The sequence below is a fragment of the Zingiber officinale genome, chromosome 8B, assembly GCF_018446385.1.
Source record: "Zingiber officinale cultivar Zhangliang chromosome 8B, Zo_v1.1, whole genome shotgun sequence".
NCBI classification, from domain to species: Eukaryota; Viridiplantae; Streptophyta; class Magnoliopsida; order Zingiberales; family Zingiberaceae; genus Zingiber; species Zingiber officinale.
This window is the reverse complement of record NC_056001.1, coordinates 105,450,250-105,471,296: the sequence shown is the minus strand read 5'-3', so window position 1 is coordinate 105,471,296 and position 21,047 is coordinate 105,450,250. Positions and strand designations below refer to the sequence as shown.

Here is a 21,047-nt window from a genome sequence, read left to right as displayed (position 1 = left end):
AAGACTGGAACACTAGGCGGAAGTCCAACTACGTTGATAGCTGGTACGTACAAATTCCAGATTGGTCAAGATCTGGCAAGAGAAAGTCTAGCTAGGTTGATAGCTGGCACAAAGTCCAGATCGATTGAGATCTGGCAGGAGGAAGTCCAGATTCGTTGAAATATGGCTAGAGTCCTGGTGGGTTAAGGGACATGAAGTCTGCAATTGATAAGTGGAGGTAAGCAACTGGAGGAGAGATCCAATGAGGGCGCGTTCCCGGTTGAGGGAATGGTAGGCGTTGGTCCAACTTAGGTCCATTTGGGAAACTTAAGTTGAGACCTTGACTAGATTTTGATCTTGAGGAGACATGATCTAATTACTATTACTATCTTACTGTATTGTGGTAACTTTGTTTTGTAGGATAAACTTATTTTTTTATTGTCTGAACTAACCCTTTGTTGCAGGGAAGAATTGTTGAAAAAAGGGTGTCCAGGCACTCGGAAGGGATTCGGGCGCCCGAAGCTAGCCTGGGTGCACGAACCAGCTTCTCTCGGGCGACCTGCCAGGCACTCGGGCGGTCCCGGTGCCCGAACCAGAAATTCAGAAGCTGAGTTGGAGCGTGATGACTCGTTGAACCCATGTCAACGGTTCAGGCACCTAGAGGGGTCTGGGCGCCTGGAGGTGGATAAACTTCGTGAATGAAGTTTCGATGAGATATCGCCAAGTCAACAACAGTCCAAGCGGCTGGAGGGGTTCCAAGAGCCCGGAAGGAGCATATATAAAGGCCTTCGACCATCAACTTCAGAACATCAATTACTAAAACTTTTATATTTGCGTGTTGCTCCGAAAAAGCTCCGATGACATCGAAAGACTACTCCGAAGTTCGAAGAATGAAGACTTCTTCAATTTCCTTTATGTTTGTCGATAACATTTTTATTTTCAGTTCTTATACTAAATATTTGTAATTCATTTATGAACTGATAGTGATTGCTTAACGAAAGCACTCGACGAGTGCAAGCCTTGGAGTAGGAGTCGTCGAAGGCTCCGAACCAAGTAAAATTACTTGCGTTAGCATTTGTGTTTTCATATTTCCTTTCCGTTGCGTATTCTCAATTTATAAAAAAAGCGACGATAGCTATTCACTCCCCTCTAGCGACTCTATGATCCAACAAGCTATGTGCTAAGCAAAATGGTTTCCTGGAATTTGATTAATGCAAGCATATTATTTCAAAATTATTGATTGAAGTTCTTCACACAAGAGATTCAGTAAATGATTTCTTGGAATTTGATTAATATAAGCATATTATTTCTAAATTACTAATTTAAGTTCTTCACATAAGAGATTCATTATCTATGCTATTTAAACAATTTAGAATCTGTGATGAAGTTAAAGGATATGTTCTTTTTAAGAATCATCATATGAATAATTTATTGTCTATACTTCCTATATGTTGAGACTTATTGTACGTTGAGACTTATTGTACTAATAATTTATTTTACAATATGTACATGAATCAAAATTATTGTTCTGCTAATTGCTTCTTTTGTAGGTAGAAAGTTACACAACCTCATTTATTTTTCATGTTGTTTTTTCTTGTGTTGGAAACCATGTTTCCTTTTATCAAAGAATAGTAAGTTATTTTATTTTAAGTTCTAATATTTTGTTTATACAAGATTTGAATGTTGTTTTTAATGTAGGGAAAAAATATGTTATCTTTGTTGGATATAATCTGGCTATGTATGAACCGCGGATAGAAGCATCAAATCAAGTTACTGGCTTTAAGGGTATTATCCATCAATCTTACAAAAGTAGAAAAGAGGCACAAAAAACTTTTCAAGCATATTTAAAAATTTTCACCAACCTCCTTTGCAACTTCAAGTTTGAGATCAACTTCAACTTCAACTTCAAAGTCAAAACTGTCAAAGTCGGAAAAGGAAACTAAGTTAAAAGATGTATTGAAAGAGATAGTTTGACTTTTTGAATATTTAGAAATTAGTGACAATGATTAAACATGTTACCTTGTTTCAAGTTATTTGAGTTGAAATTCCAATACAAATTTTATCTTATTGTGCTTCCTTTTCTATGCAAGCTTATCAATTGTAAGAACCCTTTGGTATGTGCTTCTCCACATCTTCATTAATTTACTACGGACTGCGCATGTGGTAAAATCCGTGTCATTATTTTTTTAAAAAAAAAAATTTGTGTCATTTTTTCCATTTTATTTTCAGAAAATCATCTTTTCCTCCTCCGAACCCCTACTCGCCGCCCCTACTCGGAGCCCTGCCCTCTCCATGCCCTTCCCTCCCTCGCTGCGACGTCGACCCTCACCGCGACGCCGTGCCATAGCAATCCCTCGCCATGCCCTGCCCTCTCTCACTGCACCCTCCAGCGAGTCTAGGTTTTCTAGCCCTTTCTTGCCGTACCCTCCCTCACCACGACTTCGACCTACGATGATCCCTCCATCGATCCTCCCTCGTCACGTCCTTCCTCGAGCCTCCCTCACTCATCACGATGAAGCTAGGGTTTCCCCACGCTTGTTGTTTCATCCTTGACTGGATACACTTTCTGGGCATCCAGAAAGGACCAGGACTTCAACTACATTGAGCTATTCTTATATTCTTGTCTCAATATTCTTCTCTCGTTACTAATACTATACATGTATGACTAGTTAATTATTATGGAAGAACTAACGAATTATTGCAAAACTAAATTATTCATAAATAAATAGTAATTGGAAGAGTTAAGACACTTAAAAGTAGTATCAGATTACCTATAGGTGCATAGATTTGTCATATTATGTCCAACAATTTTGTAGTTGCTATTGTTTTATTCTATCATGATATATGGTGTAAACTCTCTTAACCATACTTACATAATTTTTGTTGTATTTCTTTCACACACATATATATTCCTTTTTCTTGTTGAGTCTATTATAGATTTAGACACATAACATGTGTATTGATTTACAAATATATTTAAATTACAGATTAAAAATTGTATGACTGAAGAAGCATTTGATTGAATTGTCTCCAAGAGTCAAATTATATAGAAGTCCTATAAAGATAAGTATTGCATACAACTAACTCTTCCAATTTTATTTGTAAAATATTTCCTTCTATATCATGGTCCACTAAGCTATTGTTATGATTATTTGATTTGATTTGGTCATCATTTTTCTGAAATTCTGATAGTGGTACTAATTATATATTTTTGATCGAAGTAGACAAATTATCAAATGGTAGAAATTGAAATTGAAATAAGTTGTAGTTTTTATCAAATGGTCTGAAATTTTTAATTTTGAGTTTAAATTGAAATAAGTTATAGTTTTTATTTATTTATCTACTTATCTGCTCTCAAATATAATGTGACATTTCAAAAAATGGACGAAAATAGAATTGATGATCAGGAATATATTCCCCAAGTTGCAGATGTTAGAAAGCCAAAAATTGGGATGAAATTCTCATCACTAGAGGATGCATATTCATTCTATAACCAATATGCATGAGAAGCCAGATTTAGTATAAGGATAAACACAAGAAAGAAAAATAAGATAACAAATGAAATGATGTGAAAACAAATTGTATGCTTTAAAGAAATGTCTACTGATCTAATGCGGAACGCTAAACATGCAAAAATTGATCAACTGAGAGGGGAAAGAACACGTGGCACAATTAGAATGAGTTGTAAGTTAAATATTGCACTTGTTAAGAAAAGACTGGACCTAATTGGGTTGTCAGTAACTTCATAGAAATTTATAATCATTCACTCTCAACTCTATCAAAGGTGCATTTGCTACACTCACATCGTAATGTTTCGATAGCAAAGAAAACATTAATTAAACAATTTTCAGAGGCCAATGTACCAATTTGTTAACAAATACGATTATTAGAGATAAAATATGGAGGGATTGAGGGGATAGGTTGCACAAAAAAAGATATTATAAACTTTGAGAAAACCCTAAGAGATGAACAAAAGGGTATCGATGTCGAAATACTAATCGAGTTATTTACATCTGAGTAAAAGAAAATTCAGTTTTTTTTCTTTGATTACAAGATTAATTCATATAACAAATTTAGTAGGTGTTTTTAAGTTGATCATGTATCAAGGAGGGTATACAGTGTATTTGGTGATGTAGTTGTATTTGATTCAACATATAACATTAACAAATATGACTTGATTTTGACACTATTTATAGGAGTTAATCATCATCATCAGACAATTATTTTTGGTTGCAGGTTTCTAAGTGATGAAAAAATTGAGTTTTTTGTTTGGTTGCTTAAGAAGTTTATAGAAGTTATGCCGAAAGGTCCACCAAATGTTATCATCATTGATCAAGGTCCTGCTATGACGAAAGTCATTGCACAAGTTATCCCTCAAATAGTACATCGATATTGTTTGTGGCACATACTGAATAAATTCCCAAATAAATTAGACCCCTTGACTTTTCAAAACCATTATCAAAGCATAAAGAATGTCATTATAAATTCTACAATACTTGATGATCTTGAGAAGTCATGAGAAGAGGTTATCAAGTGTGCTAACTTGGAGAAAAATGATTAGTTATTGTCGATGTATAGATTATGACACAAGTGGGTGCCGATATATTTTAGGCATGTATTTTGTGTTGGAATGTCAAATAGTCAGAGATCTAAAGCTCATATTCATTTTTCAAGAGGTATATCTCAAATAAGTATTCATTGATGAATTTTATCACCTGTTTCAATAGGGCACTGAGACACCAAAGGCATAATGAGTTAGCTACGGATCATATTGATATGAATGAGCATCATAAGATTAAGATAAACTGACCAATGGAAATTCAAATGGTTAAGTTATATACAAAAAAGAAATGACTGGAGTTTCAAAGTGAAATGAGTTGACTCAGTGGTTTATCATGTGATGAAATTTAAAAGTTGTTCTTCCTCCAAACCAAGGGTGTTTACGCATGACAAACAGAGGGACTATATATTGTGTAGTTGTATGAAATTTGAGTTTGAGGACATTCCATGTAGACATATGTTAGTATTTTTTTGTATCAACCAAGTGTTTCATTTGCCTGATACGTATATACTCAAACGATGAACACGAGATGCAAAGGTTGGAGTAATATATGCTTTGGGGAAGCAAAATTTCATCGATGATCCAGATCTAGAAAGATTTTTGATGTCGAGAAACTCGAGGTTATTCTATAAAGCTTCAGTGTTAATTGATGATGCATTTTTGATCGATGAGGGGACAAACTTCTTGGATGAACAATTCGATTGTATCTATAACAAAATTCAAGAGATAAATGATAACTAGCATTTTGATACATTATTTTAGCTCTTATACTTAGCATTTTTACCCTTTTGGATGCTTAATTCCGTATTTATATCATGTTTTACGAATTGAGATTCATTTGGAGCATTAATATAATTTTTCCTATATTTTCTAGAATTTGATCTAAAAAGATGTATCTTGTTTTGAAGGGAAGCAATTTGGGTTGTTGATAGAGATCTGAAGTATCTTGAATCATTCATCCAGATTAGAAGTATCTAGCCGTTGATCATGATTAAGTAATCCAAGGGTTTATCAAGTGTAGCTCCAATTCAATGTGATTCCAAGTCCAATTTCAAACGCCTAACTCATACAAGAGCCCAATTTCACTTTCCCTTAATAGTTTGAATCTCACCCCTCTCATCAACCCAAAACCCAAAAATCCAAAACCCATTAAGAAACCCTTCCATTCTCCTCACATGTTCCTCACACATCACACGCAGCTTCTCCTCACGCCATCATCTGCTGCCACCACATTCTCCTTTCTTTCTCCTTACCACCGGTCGGCGACCTCTCCCCTTACCTTCACTGTCGTCGACCGACCATCCCTTTCCACTCTTCTCTTCTTCTTTATTCCAAGCGGTGACGACAACAACACTCTTCAAGGCGACAGTGAGCTTCAACGACGACTCCGTTCGAGCTTAGCTCATCGGAGAGGTTTCTCCGGTGTTCTCCTCTACTTCCTTTACTCCCTAGAGTCCTTGCCATAGTGACAGCGGCAACGCACTTCAAGAGACAGTGGCAATAGCGAGCTCGAGCATCCACCTCGCCGGAGAGGTTTCTCTAGTGTGACCTCCACCTTCCGACACTCTTCCAACACATCTACCTTCTAGGGGGTTAGGCGGTAGAGCAAGAAGAAGTCCAACAGTCCATTCCACCATTACCAACCAACTTTATTTGGAGAGGGTTTTTTAAGGGAAGAGTCATACCATCGTTGTTGTCAAAGTAAGCAGCAGACCGACAGTGTTCACCGGAGTTAGGGGTTCTATCTCTGGGGCCTTGTGTGACGGTAAGAGTAGTCATTTGGAATTGAAATTTGATTGTGAATTGTGAAGTGATAACTTAGTTTTATTCATGTTGATGTTTATTAATTGTAGTTGACCCGAGCCAAGCTTTGGGGTATTCAAGCTTATTTGATAAGATAATCGAGTCAAGCTAAGCCAAATCTAAAATGAACTAAGCCTCTGAAATCGTTGTTTAAGCTTGACTTGTTTTATTTTTGATGAGCTTGAGCTTGACTTAATCTTGGTTCATTTAGATGTTATTAAACTTTCAATTCAAACTTATTTGATTGCTTGAAACTTTTAATTGTGTGATTGACTATTAAGTTTAATCATTCAAATTTGTTTGTTTATTTAGCATGTTAATAAGAGTTTAATTAATGAACATAGTTTACGAACATGATTCATGAATATTATTCACGAACGTTGTTCACGAATATTATTTGTGAATAACGATATTCACGAACATTAACAAACTAAATACATATGTATTCAAGCTTATTTATTTAGTTTAATGAGTTGTTCCAACTTGTTTATTTAATCAATCTTGTGTGTATTGAATGCACATAAACAAGTTCTTATCAAATTGAATACCAAACTTGTTCACGAACGTTCAGTTCATTTACCATCCTAGATTCATGTTATTATATCTTGGCATGTCTCCTACTGGTTTGAATCAGACACCAAAGCAATGTGATGAGGAAATAGAACCGGAAGCACCAAACTACACAGAATTATATTTTAATTGAGAAGTAGAAATGGTCAGGTGCCAACCAAGTCCATTCATAATCATTTCAGAAAAAAAAGAACAAAACACTAAAATCAAAGATCAAAATTTTAAAGTGGTGCAACAGAAGCTCATGTTCTTCTGGGAGACGCAGTCGCGGCTATCTGCATGTTTGATAGTTCTTGCCTTATGGGGACTGTTTCAGCAATTTCAATAAAAGCATTCCAATCGAGTTCATACAAAATTCTTTTGCCCCAGCTATTTGGTTGCCACTAGATTCCCCATGAAACCTCCACCAATTTCGTAGTGCCTCGCTTTGGAAAATCCTATTTCATCGACAAGCTTTTCCAATTCTTTTCCTGCAGATAGACATTTTATTTTTAGCCTATGAATGATGGCATCGTATACCATTCGTACCCGAAGCGATAACTAACGAGAGCTAATAAAAGGAAGCTTAATCCACAAATAGTAGCTGAGCTTCACTCACAAATGCAAAACAATTTATTAGAAATAGCTCATTTGAATATTCTAGATGTATTGAGGGAAACAATATGGGATTAAACCTGTTAAAAATTCAGCAATTGATCCTTTCAAGTACTCGTACTCTTGCGAAAGCCCGTAGTTGCTTGCAACGGGAACGACTACCTTGTCTAGCATCCATTCCTAAACCATGGAAGCACAGATCTTTAGTTGTTTCCCAATAAAGTAAAAACAAAAAACTGATGAAAGAAAGAAAAATTAAGCATGGTTTGGGCTTTGTGAGGATTGGAGAACACAGTACTTGTGCCGTGTTTACAAGATTTGATGTGCTCTTATTGAAATCTAAGATGGAGACCTTTGAACCTGGAAAAAATGTAAAATATTAATAGGTAATCCTAAACCATTGTCTAAGAAACCAAAAGAGCAAGTTAGAAACCTGGCTTTAGAACCCGGAAAATCTCCCTGAGAGCTTTTTGTCTGTCAACCAAATTACGCAATCCATATCCCATGGTAATTGCATCAAAGTAGCAATCTGGAAATGGTAGATTTAGTGCATCACCTTCAATCCACCTGCAACAACACACCACATGAATCTGGTTTTAGAAAATAAACTGGAAGAACAAGATCAATAAATCTTTGGAAGCAATGAAATGTAAATTTTGCTGTTTCATTTGATGCATTTCGAGAACAAGCATTTCCTAGAATATAACGAGATGTTGATAAAATATCTTATAAGGCGCAATAAAAGTAAAACGATGATTTAAACATGAAATCTATCTATGTCCTTCCAACAACCATGTTTCTGCTTCCTATTTATGTATACAATTAGTAATTACTGAATGTTTTGGTAGGAAGCTTTCCAATACAAGTCTTGACGAACGGAAGCAATGGATAGTTGTTCTCTTGAGAAATCTAGACCGCAAACCTGCAAGTGAGAGAATTAGAATCTCCAACTAACTACAAAATAAGGAGGAGATATCTCAAATGTTATGACATTTTCATACTTAGTTGAAATGCTTAGCCTAGTTCTACTGAGCCATTCAATCAACTAAAAAAAAGCAAGGTTTAGCTTTCTAGAAATTATAGAAACTAAAACTTCTAATGTTCCATTAGAAGGTTTTAAAAAACGTATGCAAGAGGTGTTCGGTTGAATACTGCATGATGCATAATGGGGGTGTCTATGCAGCAGTATTTTAAGAAAAGATCATGTTGCATTGGTACCGAGATAAATAAAATTTACATCTGTCATTTAAAAATTAAATTAATCATTCTAACAAGTCAATAAAGGCATATCTACTTTGTAAGCGAACATGAGTAACACATATACACAATGACAATGCAAGTTAACCAACAACCACAATTAATGTACATAACCAATGCACATAAATTCTTTTATTTACTTAAGCAATACATATAGCTTGTTCCTTTTTTTTCCTTGTTTATCAATATTGGTTTAGCCTTCATCAACATTAACTTGGACATGACTTGACTTTACCAATCTATTGATTGATTTAGCCTGCAAGAATTGATCCTTGTGTGGCCATAGCAAATGACATGCTTTTCCTTGACTGCATACGCTTATGCAGCCAAACAAGCGCAGAGACTCTCAACAACAATGCATGAGATGGTAAGATGATTAATAGATATTCCACAATTAGTCATGCAAATACACCAACTATTTTTTTTTCAAGTTCCAATTGATATATCCAATCTAACCATAGTTGTTGCCTGTGAGCTAATAATTCTTTTGTCTGACTAAGAAACAATTCACATCAGAACTATGCACTACAATGGTTTTAACTCAAAACGAGAGCTAATTTAGGATGCCATCTTTAAGAAATCTCAAATGCCAATTGCCAAGACAGAAGTTTGACCCTCTGTCCAAAGTTCCAAGCCATAACATAGAAATGTCCTCTCACTCACGCTGATGAATCCTTTACGGAGTAGATTGTTCTTCTATACGCAATCAACAAAATTTAGGAGTGTATGAAGATTTAGCCAATTTGCAATGCAACCAAAACTTCGGGTATGAATAGTAAAATGCAAGTATAACTCGAGATGGCATAGAAAATGCAGCTCAGATGATGCAGCCAACAAACGCACCTCTCCTTGGAGTCCCACCTTCTGGGAGAGAAGGAACGTCAAATCGCCACTTCCGCAGCACAGATCAAGTGCTCGATCCCCTTTCTTTGCCCTGAGAGAGCGAAATCAGCAAGGCGAGAAATATGAAGAAGGACATGGAAATCGGTATTCACCCGCTCCAGGAGATGCACATCCTCTTCCAGGATCGGTGCAGCCCCAAGCTGAGCAGATCGTTCAGCTGCCATTTCCACTCGCTGTTAGAGAAACTGAAACAGAGAAAGCAGATCGAGTACGGAAATAAGAGGGCTAGAGCGGAGGCATACATCGTCGTAGATGGGGGCGATGCGGTTAAAGAGCGCCTGCCGTTGGGCGGAGCAGCAGATTCGAGTCTTTCCCAGTGGGGAAGAAAAGGAGAAAAGGGATCGCGGATAGCTGAAGACAGGTCGAGGTAGCGGCGGTCGGCGGTGGAGGGCGGCCGATGAAGACAGTGATGCCGGAGGGCGGCGAACTACAGCCATGCCGACGAAATGGGAAAGCATTTGTGTGGACGGCGTCCGCTCGCGCCAATCGACCGCGGATAATTAATCTTTTTTTTAAAAAAAAATAAATTATAAAGGAGATATTATTTAATAATTAAAAAAATAATAAAACCCTAACCCCAGAAACGCATACGCCCTTTCCTTTCGACATTCCGGCGTTACCTCTGCCACCTCCGCCGCCAACGCCAGAATCTTCCCGCCGCCACCTCCCTGACTTTCTCCTCCCTTTCAGCTTATTGTAGACGGTGCCGCTGCTTAACGGCATCTCCCGTCTTTATAGTTCATGCCCGACGGCAGCATAGACTGGTCGATCGACGCCTCCTCCGTATCCTCTCCTCTTATTAGGTGTTTATAAACTCAAGCTTGATTTTTTTTTCCCCTTCTTTTGTGAAATGTTTGATCTTGGTTCGTTCGAGCTCTAAGTTCTACTTGTAATTGTGAAGGCATGGAGCAAAAAAATTGTTTTTGAGCAGACATCATCTCGCCGTGGAAAGATCTTGGAATTGATAGGAGACGGCATATCAATGTTCAAGAAGAAGCTATCGATCCTCACCAAAAGTTCCCTCTCTCTGCTATCTAAGGTTCGCTCGTATTCTCCTCCATTCCCCTCATATTCACTCCGTCTCCCTTCCCGAAACACTGGAAGTTTGCACGATGATTTTGCCAACGAGGCACTTCCGCCCTCGTTCTCTCGGTGGCTAAACATTGCTGCAGAAAGAAATGATTACACACCTGAACACTGCACCCGCCGGGAGAGTGATGATGCGTTGAATTACCACAGCAACGGTATCTATGAGAACTGCAGTTCAAGCTCAAGGTTGGAGACGCATCAAAGATCGAGTCTTTCAGATGTGCAAGGGGGGGAATCACACGATGCTCACACCCAGGTAAATGCAAATTGTGCTGATGGGCGAGTCACTTCCAACTTCTACGAGGGCGCCGATAGGCGTGACACTAGCAACAGTGCACATGTGTGCCAAATGAATTTCAATGGCAATGAATGGAGAAGCAACCGCGACTTCAGTTCTGATGGTTACGATCAGAAAAACTATACTGGAACTGGTGGGCAGAGTCTAAGTGTGTCTACTAGTCAGCATAACAATCTGCAAGTAGGTTGGAATAGCCAAATTAGGACGGGGGAGTTCCACCATAGTTCAAATTTTGATCGTGGTCGTAGTGCTATAGCAAATACTGAATCATATGGAAATCGGAAAGAATGGCATAGAAGTAACAAATTTGATCCTAGTGGACGTTATGGAGAGAAATATCCAGAACGCTTAGGAGAAGACGCATATTCAAGCTTTGTCAATGCAAAATATGGACATAATCCAGGGACATTGCAACACGACCCCAATTCTAACTGTCTGGATAACAGAGCAGGAGCTTTTCCAAATTGCCAGAAAGGAACTTATACAGATACCGAAGCAAATATTCATCAAAGGTCAAATGGGTATTACACAGCTGGATATCAAAGAGAGGATCCTCCTGTTGCTTACGAGAATTCTGCTTTATCTGATAACTCAGTAAAACAAGATGTTTCTGTATCTTCTCCTAATGGATCTGCTGAAATTGGCTATTCTGTAACATACAAGGGCACAATTGAAGAACTGAATCAGTTTTGCAAAGAAAAGAAGATGAGAGAGGCAGTGGAAGCGTTGGTTATGCTTGAGAGGAATGGGTTTGTGGTGGATCTCCCAAGGTATTTGAATTTGATCCTAGCATGTGATGATGACAAGTTTAAAGAAGAAGCAAGAAAATTACATAGCCACATATTACAAAGATTTGAAAATGTTGACGTTGGAGTAAATAACAAGTTTCTGAGTATGTACTTCAAGTGCAGTTCAACGTCGGATGCCTATCAGTTATTTGATAGCATGCCCCATCGAAATTTGACATCTTGGGATACCATGATAATGGGTCTTGCAAATAATGGGCTTGGAGATGATGCCATTGAAATGTTCACCGAGTTTAAACAGAAAGGATTGACACCTGATGGAGGATTGTTTGTCTCCGTTTTTTATGTCTGTGGTTGTCTAGGAGCTGCTGAGGAAGGATTGTTGCACTTTGAATCAATGAAAAAGGATTTTGGCATTGCTCCTGGCATGGAACATTACCTTGGCATCGTAGACATGCTTGGGAGAGCTGGATATTTGGAAGAAGCTCTGGAATTCATTGACCAGATGCCGTTTGAGCCGAGTATTGATATTTGGGAAACATTGATGACTGTTTCTAGATTAAATGGAAATTTGGAACTAGGGGATCTCTGTGCTAAGGTTGTAGAGCACTTAGATGCATCCAGGCTGAGTGAGCAATCGAAGAAGGGTTTGCTGCTTGTGAAAGATTCAGACTTGGCAAAGGAGAAAGAAAAGAAAAAGGGTCTTCAACTTAAGAGCAAAATTCGTGAATATAGAGCAGGAGACAGATCTCATCCTGAGAATGATAAGCTTTATGCACAGCTAAGGTGTTTACAACAACAAATGAAAGAGGCTGGATATGTACCAGACACAAGATTTGTGCTCCATGATGTTGATCAGGAATCTAAAGAGGATGCTTTACTTGCTCACAGCGAGAGGCTAGCTCTTTCTTACGCCCTTATGACTAGCTCTGTTCGCTCTGATATTAGGATCATGAAAAATCTTCGTGTTTGTGGAGATTGCCATAATGCTTTGAAAATCATATCAAAGCTAGTTGGACGACTAATCATTGCTAGAGATGCTAAGAGATTTCATCATTTTGAGAATGGAGTATGTTCCTGCAAAGATTACTGGTAATCTTGAAGGTAAGGTTATTTTTCTGAAGTTTCTGTCAAACATGAAACTTGTACATGTAAGTTCTTTTAACTACTCGGTAGATCATTGTGTACCTCAATAAAATTTAGCATTTCGCATGGGTGCTCTTAATCATCTACACTTTTTGAAAACCAAAGGCATGGACAAGGAAGAGGAAGGTAAAAACACAAATAAGTATATTATTTTAAGTATTTGTTCTGATTTTATTGTGTCCAAAGGATTTTTACATATTTCCACAATGATATGATATTGTCTACTTTGAGCTTAGATCCTCATGATTTTGCTCTTGGGCTCTCTCCAAAAGATTTCATATCAATGAAGATATCCTATATCTTTTTAAACCCATGATCTTTACCAAATCTTTTCAATATGGGACTTTGATTGAATCCCAATAATCCTCCCCTTAAACGAAGGATCACAATTACTTTCATGGTCTGATCCTCCTCGCGAGCATCCGGTCACCTTGACTTGTTATGTGACCTTTCCATAAGCATCTGCATTTGGTCGCCTTGACTTGCTCCGGGTTTCTCCGCGAGCATTCGGTCACCTTGACCCGCTTCGGGTCTCCCTGCGAGCATTCGGTCATCCTGACCTACTCGTCTCCTCGTAAGTATCCGGTCACTCTAACCTGCTCCAGGCCTCCCTGTAAGTATCCAATTATCTTGATCTGCTCTGGGCCTCCCCGTGAGTATCCGGTTATCCTGACATGCTTCGGGGTCTTCTTGTAATTATCCGGTCATCCTGACTCGCTCTAGGCCTCCTTACGAGCAGCTGCATCCGGTCACATTTGACTTGCTTCGGACCTCCCCGCGAGCATCCGCATTCGGTCACCCTGACCTGCTCTGGGTCTCCCTAAATCTTTCATGTCAAATTTTTTGCTCAGTAGTCTTTTCAATTTGTCAACCTCTTTCATCTTCTTCGCAACAATGAGCATGTCATCTACGTATAGTAGTAAAAAAATCAGTGATTCATCTTCAAGGCTCTACATATATATGCAGCAGTCATACTCACATTTCCTATATTCGTTTTGAATCATGTATGAATCAAAACTTTCGTACTGTTGCCTAGGAGATTGTTTCAATCCATAAAGAGATTTTTTCAACTTACAAACCAACCGCTCTTGTTCAGGCTGACTAAATCCCTCATGTTGTGACATAAAAATCTACTCTAAATTTTCATAAAGAAATGCGGTCTTCACATTCATTTGCTCCAGTCACTTCTTCTTCCTTTGATATTATTTTTTTCTTCTTGAATATCTACTTGCATCCTATAGCTTTTTCTCCTTCAGGAAGTTCCATTAGATCCCACGTTTAGTTCTTATGCAACGACTCCATCTCCTCTGCCATAGCACCCGTCCACTTATCCTTCTTAGAGCTGTGTACCATCTCCTGAAAAGATGTAAGATCTCCGTTACTAGTGATAAGCGCATAAGATATCAAATCTTTGAATCCGTATCTGGTGGGAGGTTTTACGACTCATCTCGTTCTACCACCAGCTATAGTGCGATGCTCCGTGTGCTCTGAGCTAGAATCATCGGAGTCATGAGTCTATAACTCCACCTGCATAACATCTTTCTCCATGTTGTTCTGTGGTATTTCATTTCCTTCTTCCTGAGTACGCTATAATATAGTTTCTCGTCAAACACATCTCTGTTGATCTTCACCTTATTTGCCTTAGGATCCCAAAACTTGAAGTTTTTAACTCTTTTCTGATACCCTAGAAAAATGTATTGTTTTGACTTCACATCCAGTTTTAATCTTTTCTCACTAGATATGTGCATATAGGATGGACATCCAAAAACTCGAAGATGAGAGTAATCTACTTGATTCTCTGTCCATACTTCCTTTGATACCTTGCCTTCTAGTGCCGCCCTTGGTGATCTATGAGATAACATGCCATGTTAACCGCTTCCTCCAGAAATTATTTGCAAGTTGTGCATTTAGTCTGAGACATCTTGCCTTCTCAATGATTGTCCTATTTAATCTTTCTACTATCCCATTTTGCTGAGGTGTTCTGCGAACTGAGAAATGCCTCATTCTCTTATGTTGCTCATAAAATTCATGAAACTTTGAATCTGTATACTCAGTCCCATTGTCTGATCTAAGACATTTGCTATTCCTTCTGGTCTAGTTCCCAACTTCTGTTTTTCACAGTTTAAACTTTGCAAAAATTTCTGACTTGTGACGCATAAAGTGTACTCAGATCTTTCATGAGAAATTATCAATAAAACTCACAAAATACAAGTGTCCTCCGTGTGATACTACACTGGTTGGTCTCCAGAGATTCGTATGTATGTAGTCAAGAATGCCCTTCATCTTGTTTGTTGTCGTCTTGAATTGCACTTTACTCTGTTTCCCAAGAACACAGAATTTGTAGAATTCAAACCTGCACGTTTTGACATGCTTCAACAAATTTTTCTTGTGAAGTTCTAGCATCCCACGTTCACCCATATGCCCTAGCCGTATATGTCACAAGACAGTACTGTCTGATTCATACTCCACTGAGGCGTCTCCACTTACAATTGTAGTCTCTATTAATTTGTAGACGTTTTCTGTTACCTTTTGTCCTTTCATTATCGTTAGAACTCTCTTGTTGACTTTTATCACCCCGCTCACTGATTTGTAATTGCAATCAATACCATTCAGTGTGCCTAGTGAGATTAAGTTCTTACTTAGTTCTGATACCATTTGTTGTGCCTATAGGATGTTTATATATCTCTACAATGATATGATATTATCCATTTTGGGTTTACACCCTTATGACTTTGTTCTTGAACTCTTTTCAAAAAGTTTCATGATTATGATGATATTCTATATTCTTTTAAATTTATGATTTTTATCAAATTTTTTTAAATATGAGATTTTAATTGAATCTCAACAGACTTATTTGGAGCGACTAGATGAGTAAATTATGCTCTTATGCCTCCTGGTGAGTTCTTGGAAGATGAACAAGTTACCAATTTGCCTCACTTCGTCAATGATTAAGATCGAGTGGCTAAAGCAAAGTATTTAAGTAATCCATTGGGTCTGCAGAAGAGCAGAAGACGAAAAAACAGGTATTTGTCTAAAAAAGCATTTTTTCTTCCTCATATTTTCGTTATTTATTATAAAGTTCTATAGTATTTTATCTAGAAGACAATACTTTTTTCCAATTTTTCTAAGAAGCTCTTGATGTAATTCCGCGGACGGAGCACTGAGCGCCGTGACTGTGGTGACTGCTCTGCTGGCACGCTGTCACAGCTGTTAATTTTCATCTTAGAAAATTGTTTGTATGGTAATTAACTCAGCTACTAATGAATACATCACAGAATACATCACAGAGGTACGAAGAAAAGGCATAACAAAAGCCTCAAGTAAATCAGCAACACCAACAAGTATGGGAAAACTCCTAATCATCGTTAACCCGATAACAAAGGAATACAAGTAAAATAACATAGAATTACTTACAAATCACTCATGATTTACCCATACAAATCCTTCATTATCTTGATCGCAATTCTTCACGATCCGTCCAGGCAAAGCCCCCTTAACACTTGCCTAGAATCTCTCTCAAGATTTGCCTCAATGCTTCTCCCTTCATCACTCTTGACACACTTTGGCACTACCTTTGGCACACTCTTGTCAATGACCCACCTTGCCTATTTATCATGTATAGGCAAGTGGTTATAAGGAAGTTACATGATAGTTGTCCCAATTACCAATGTCACATGTATAAAACTGACTCAACTTCTAAAAAATTATTTTGTTCATATGTCTTAGTTGCATTGGCTCCATGCCAAGTGGCAGCCTGCACACCTTGCACTTTGCTCCATCATCATGTTGCATTGCCCCATGCTAAGTGTCAGCATGCACTGCTTGTGCTTCGACTCCATGGCTTCACTGCATTGGTCCATGCCAAATGTCAATCTGTACACTTTGTGCTTGACCACAATCTACTTCGTTGGCACCACGGACAACCCATCTGTCCACCTAGTGTTCACACAACGGCTCTGTTTCTTTGGCACCATGGACAAGTCCATCTGTCCACTCAGTCCATGGCTCCGCTTCTTTGGCCCTGTGCCAAAGTCTGTTTACACACCAAGTGCTAGGCCCACAACTCTGTTTCTTTGGCACTACGGACAAGTCCATCTGTCTGCTCCCTTGGCGCCACAAGCAAGTTCATCTGTCTGCACCTTTGTTGCCACAGACAAGTCCATCTGTTTGATCCTTGGGCAATACAGACAAGTCTATCTGTTCGCTCCTTTGCTGCTTGGCATGCCCGGCGCATATGCCTTACTCTCATGATCACCAAGTTTGCCCCTACATGTCTGGTGCATTGGATAGCACTCCACGTATTGTCACAAGTCTCCACTATTCAGCCTGCCTTGCGCATAGACCATGCTAGAGAGATTGCCAAGTCTGCCTCTTGCATACTTGGGCTTGAGCAGCACCCTGCGTACTGCTTCAATGCTTGACATGCCTTGCGTGCATGTCATGCTCGTTGGATTGTCAAGTCTTTACCTTTTGCATGACTTGGGCTTAGGCAACCCCGCGCTGCCAATCCACTGGCTGCTTGACGTGTCTTGCGCACATGTCACACCCACTTCTTTGCCAAGTCTTCCTCCTATAGACTTGGGCTTGGACAATGCCTTGTGCACTGCTAAATCCTTTGCCGCATCTAAGCATGCTTTGCGCGCATACCCGGCTCAGACACTTGCCAAGTCTTCCTCTTGTAGACTTAGGCTTGGATAGTGCCCTGCGCACTACCGGTCCGTTGCTTAGCATGGCTTGTGCCCATGTCACGCCCGCTAGAATGCTAAGTTCGCCTCCTGCCATACTTGGGCTTGGACAGTCCTGCATCGTCCTGTTGCTTGACATGGCTTACGCCCATGCCACGCTCGTTGGAATGCCAAGTCTGCCTCCTGCAAACTTGGGCTTGGACAGTGCCCCGCGCACTGCCAGTCCGTTGCTTGGCATGGCTAGCACCCATGCCACGCCTACTGGAATGCCAAGTCTCCTTCCTGCAAGACTTGGCTTGGATAACCCTACGTTGTTCAAAGTAAGGGGCTACCACACGCCATGGTGGTGAACTCAAGGTATTGTTTGGTGCTTTGTCTGAGCATGGATCCATAGAATTCCACCTATGAACAACCCCTGGTCCAGGAACGGACCTAGGGTCGTTGTCCAGAGAATCCCGTCTGGCTTTGTCTGCCACTTCCACTACACCCGGTGCCGAGAACGGATCCTTTGGTCCACAATTTATAGACCAAAGGATGGTCCGTAATTTATGGACCAAATGATGGTCCACTACTTTTGATTGGTGGATTATGATAAACTCCATCTATTTAATAGGTAGAGTCTATCAAAATGAACTACTCTATATAGTGGATCATCTTTTGCTCTACAAATTATGGATCAGAGGATCCCGCCTACCCGATACTTATACGTTAGCATCGTTACTTGTGATGTTAATTGAGATTATCATTGGATGATTTCCAAAAGAATGAACATATCAGACAGAAAATTATTAAACCAGCGCTTTTTAAAAATTATCAAATCAATATTCCGTTTTTAATTTCTGTCTTGCAATATACCTTTGCCTAGAGGCTTTAATTTGATTTGGGTCTATGTCTATCCCATTAGGATTGGTGTGAAATTAAAAAATATTTAAATTTTAAAGTGAAAATGAAAATTTAAAATAAAAGAATGGTGCCCTACATATTTACGTGAATAAACGTGGATGACATTCAATGTGGGTGATCTGATGTTGTTAAAATTTAATTTATTATTTTTCTTTCTCATTTTTATATAATAATTTTTCCTTTCTCCTTTGATTGTATGTAAAGAGCTGTTGGTTTATAAAAATCAGTTCTAAAGTGGTGTTGGTTTATAAAAATTAGCATTAAAGTAGTACTGGTACCATCAAATCAACACCAGCCTTGGTGGTGGATGCAAATTAGCACCAAGACACCATCTTAGTGTCGATATTTAAAAATTCACACCACCTTATAGGTAATCAAAGGAGAAAGAAAAGAATTATTGCATGCAAATAAGAGAAGAAATAAAAAATTAAGTTTTAGCTGTCCGATCGTCTATGTTGGATGTCACATACAGTCATTTACATAAAGATGTTGATGCAGGAGAGAATTCAAAATTAAGATTTTTTTAAGTAGTTATCCGTTAATTAAGTTTAATTTATTTTTTATATTTAATTTTGTCCTAAATCTTAGAAACCGAGTCTTGATAGTTAATTTATCCTATATCTTAGGAAATAAGTCTAGTTGGTTATTTTTCTATTTAGATTTTTTTGAGAGTTTTGAGAGCTATATAAACCTAAGTTTTGATGATGTTTGGGAAAAAGTTAATTTGATATTGAATCAATTGGTTTTGCTTAAGTCACGTTACGACTACATCTCTTTTGTTCTTTATTTCCCGCTCTTATTTTCTCAAGAAGGTTTTTTTTTAAAACCTATCTTGAGCTAATTCTTATTTCGTTATTTCTTTCTTGTTTCTTCTTAATCCCTCTGTAACTTCACGCCCCAGAATAATCTATATTCTGTTCGGTGTCAGATGTGTAGGGTATTATTCTTTTTATATATATATATATATATATATATATATATATATATATATATATATATATATATATATACACGTATATATATACGTTGGTGCTGGTCTTTCAAGACCTGCACTAATGTTAGTGTTGGTCTTTAAAGACCAACATCAATGCTGGTTTGAAACTAGCAACTGCTAGTTCTAGTTTTTAAAGATAAGCATCAACATCGTGTTGTTAGTGTTGGTTAGAAATCAGCATTGGTGCTGATTTTTAGCATCATGTTGGTGCTCGTTGGTGTTTGTGATGTTCTTTAAAAAAAAATGATTAACCAGGCTGGGTAACATCTGTTGGAACCCCAAGATTATTTTTTATGTGATCAAACAAGTTAAGTTAGGTCATGTTTGGTTTAACCCTTGTGTCTAAGTGTGCAGGAGCTTAGGAGCACAGGAAGTCAAGCGGAAGACGCGGCTAGTGAGAAGGATGACATGGGAGAGAGCCAACGAACTTGGTGTGTTCAAGGGATGAGGTGCCGCGGAAGAGTACACCGGTGGACGAGAAGAACGTACGCAATGTTCGAGGGACGAGAAGCCGGGGAGGAAGGCTGCTTGAGGAGAAGGCTGGAAGTTGGGTTCGGATGAACCCTATTCCGAATGATCGAAATCACCGAAGCTAGTGGAGCCGGAGCGGAAGACCTGGACCGATACAAGCAGAACCGGAACAGAGGACCCAGACCGTAAAAAGTCAACTGTGTTGACTTATGTGGTCCGGGCGCCCGGAGCCTATTAAGTCCGGGCGCCTGAAACCCAAATATTATCAAAAGTGACGTGGTCATTGACTGACGTATCGGGGATAAAATTCTATCTCACTCCAGGCGCCCGGAACCTTCCAGGTGCCCGGAATAGTGCTATAAATATAGTTCTGATTTCAGCAGTTCATTCAATCACTTGTAATTCATTTCCTTTTGTTCAACTTTTAGTTATGCGCAGTTAACGTTGTAAGAGGTTACTCCGCCCGAAGGAGATTGACATAAAAGTACGCTTAATTTTCCTTGGATTAGCAATCTCCTGATTGCAAACCAAGTAAGTCTCCTTGTGTTTTTGTCTCTGTAATTAGTCTCTTAGTTTTTTTATTACAAGTATTCTTAATCAAGTCGAGAAAGGGTTGAATTTATTTTTGCAGGGCAATTCACCCCTTCCCTCTTGCCGGCCACCAAGGGACCAATAACATCGAGCCTGGGGTGACTGGCGCGGCCCCACGAAAGTTTTCCACCGACCACCAGGGTAAATCGGGAAGCGCTCGCAGCGGGCAGCTCAGGAGTCCAACATCCTTTAGTTGTGTGCCCCATTTGGAGGAAAAATTTATGTAAATTCACTATAGTTGGGGCTCGAACCGCAGATTCCTGGATGACAACCTGAATACCCTGCCGCTACACTATAATCTCAAGGGTATTGTGATGATCTTTAAAGACTAATATCAACGTGGAGCTAATTGCACCAATGTAGTGTTGGCTAGATCAACATTTGATCAAACTAGTATTAATGTTGGTTTCAAATCAGTAACACTGTTAATTTATATGGAGGAGAGAGATTTATACAT

The 21,047-nt window shown here is 38.7% G+C and overlaps 2 protein-coding genes across 6 annotated transcripts in view; one reads left to right on the top strand and one right to left on the bottom strand.

Annotated features, from left to right (window-relative positions):
* Positions 1 to 7,012: 7,012 nt before the first annotated feature.
* On the bottom strand, positions 7,013 to 10,150 carry LOC122017803 (2-phytyl-1,4-beta-naphthoquinone methyltransferase, chloroplastic-like). Of its 4 annotated transcripts, none has more exons than XM_042575498.1 (8): positions 9,910 to 10,150; positions 9,760 to 9,824; positions 9,608 to 9,698; positions 8,341 to 8,429; positions 7,941 to 8,074; positions 7,806 to 7,867; positions 7,588 to 7,687; positions 7,013 to 7,383 (listed from the first exon to the last, which is right to left on the bottom strand). In XM_042575498.1, the coding sequence occupies exons 1-8, from the start codon at positions 10,123 to 10,125 to the stop codon at positions 7,283 to 7,285; spliced, it is 858 nt and encodes a 285-aa protein (XP_042431432.1). In that variant the 5' UTR covers positions 10,126 to 10,150; the 3' UTR covers positions 7,013 to 7,282. The 4 variants fall into 4 exon arrangements, with proteins under 4 accessions (XP_042431432.1, XP_042431433.1, XP_042431434.1 ...); XM_042575499.1 differs by having other exon boundaries at positions 8,365 to 8,429; XM_042575500.1 differs by having other exon boundaries at positions 8,371 to 8,429.
* Positions 10,151 to 10,246: 96 nt separating this feature from the next.
* LOC122016388 (pentatricopeptide repeat-containing protein At4g32450, mitochondrial-like) overlaps positions 10,247 to 21,047 on the top strand; it is an 11,517-nt gene continuing 716 nt past the window's right edge. The window contains exons 1-3 of one of the 2 annotated variants that reach the window (XR_006121111.1): positions 10,247 to 10,470; positions 10,569 to 12,904; positions 15,795 to 15,969. Coding sequence is in view for 1 of the 2 variants with exons in the window: in XM_042573667.1 (XP_042429601.1) it covers positions 10,650 to 12,896 (2,247 nt within the window). In the remaining variant the exon portion in view is untranslated. Of the gene's footprint in view, positions 10,471 to 10,568; positions 13,029 to 15,794; positions 15,970 to 21,047 lie in introns of those variants that run through there. The other variant, XM_042573667.1, reaches the window with a different exon arrangement.

Excerpts from the sequence above, each read along its gene's own strand:
- LOC122017803 (XM_042575497.1), bottom strand. The coding sequence starts at position 10,125 with ATGCTTTCCCATTTCGTCGGCATGGCTGTAGTTCGCCGCCCTCCGGCA. Across the intron at positions 8,430-9,607 it reads AGGTGGGACTCCAAGGAGAG|GTTTGCGGTCTAGATTTCTC; the intron begins GTGCGTTTGTTG and ends TCTCACTTGCAG. Across the intron at positions 7,868-7,940 it reads TTTCCGGGTTCTAAAGCCAG|GTTCAAAGGTCTCCATCTTA; the intron begins GTTTCTAACTTG and ends CATTTTTTCCAG.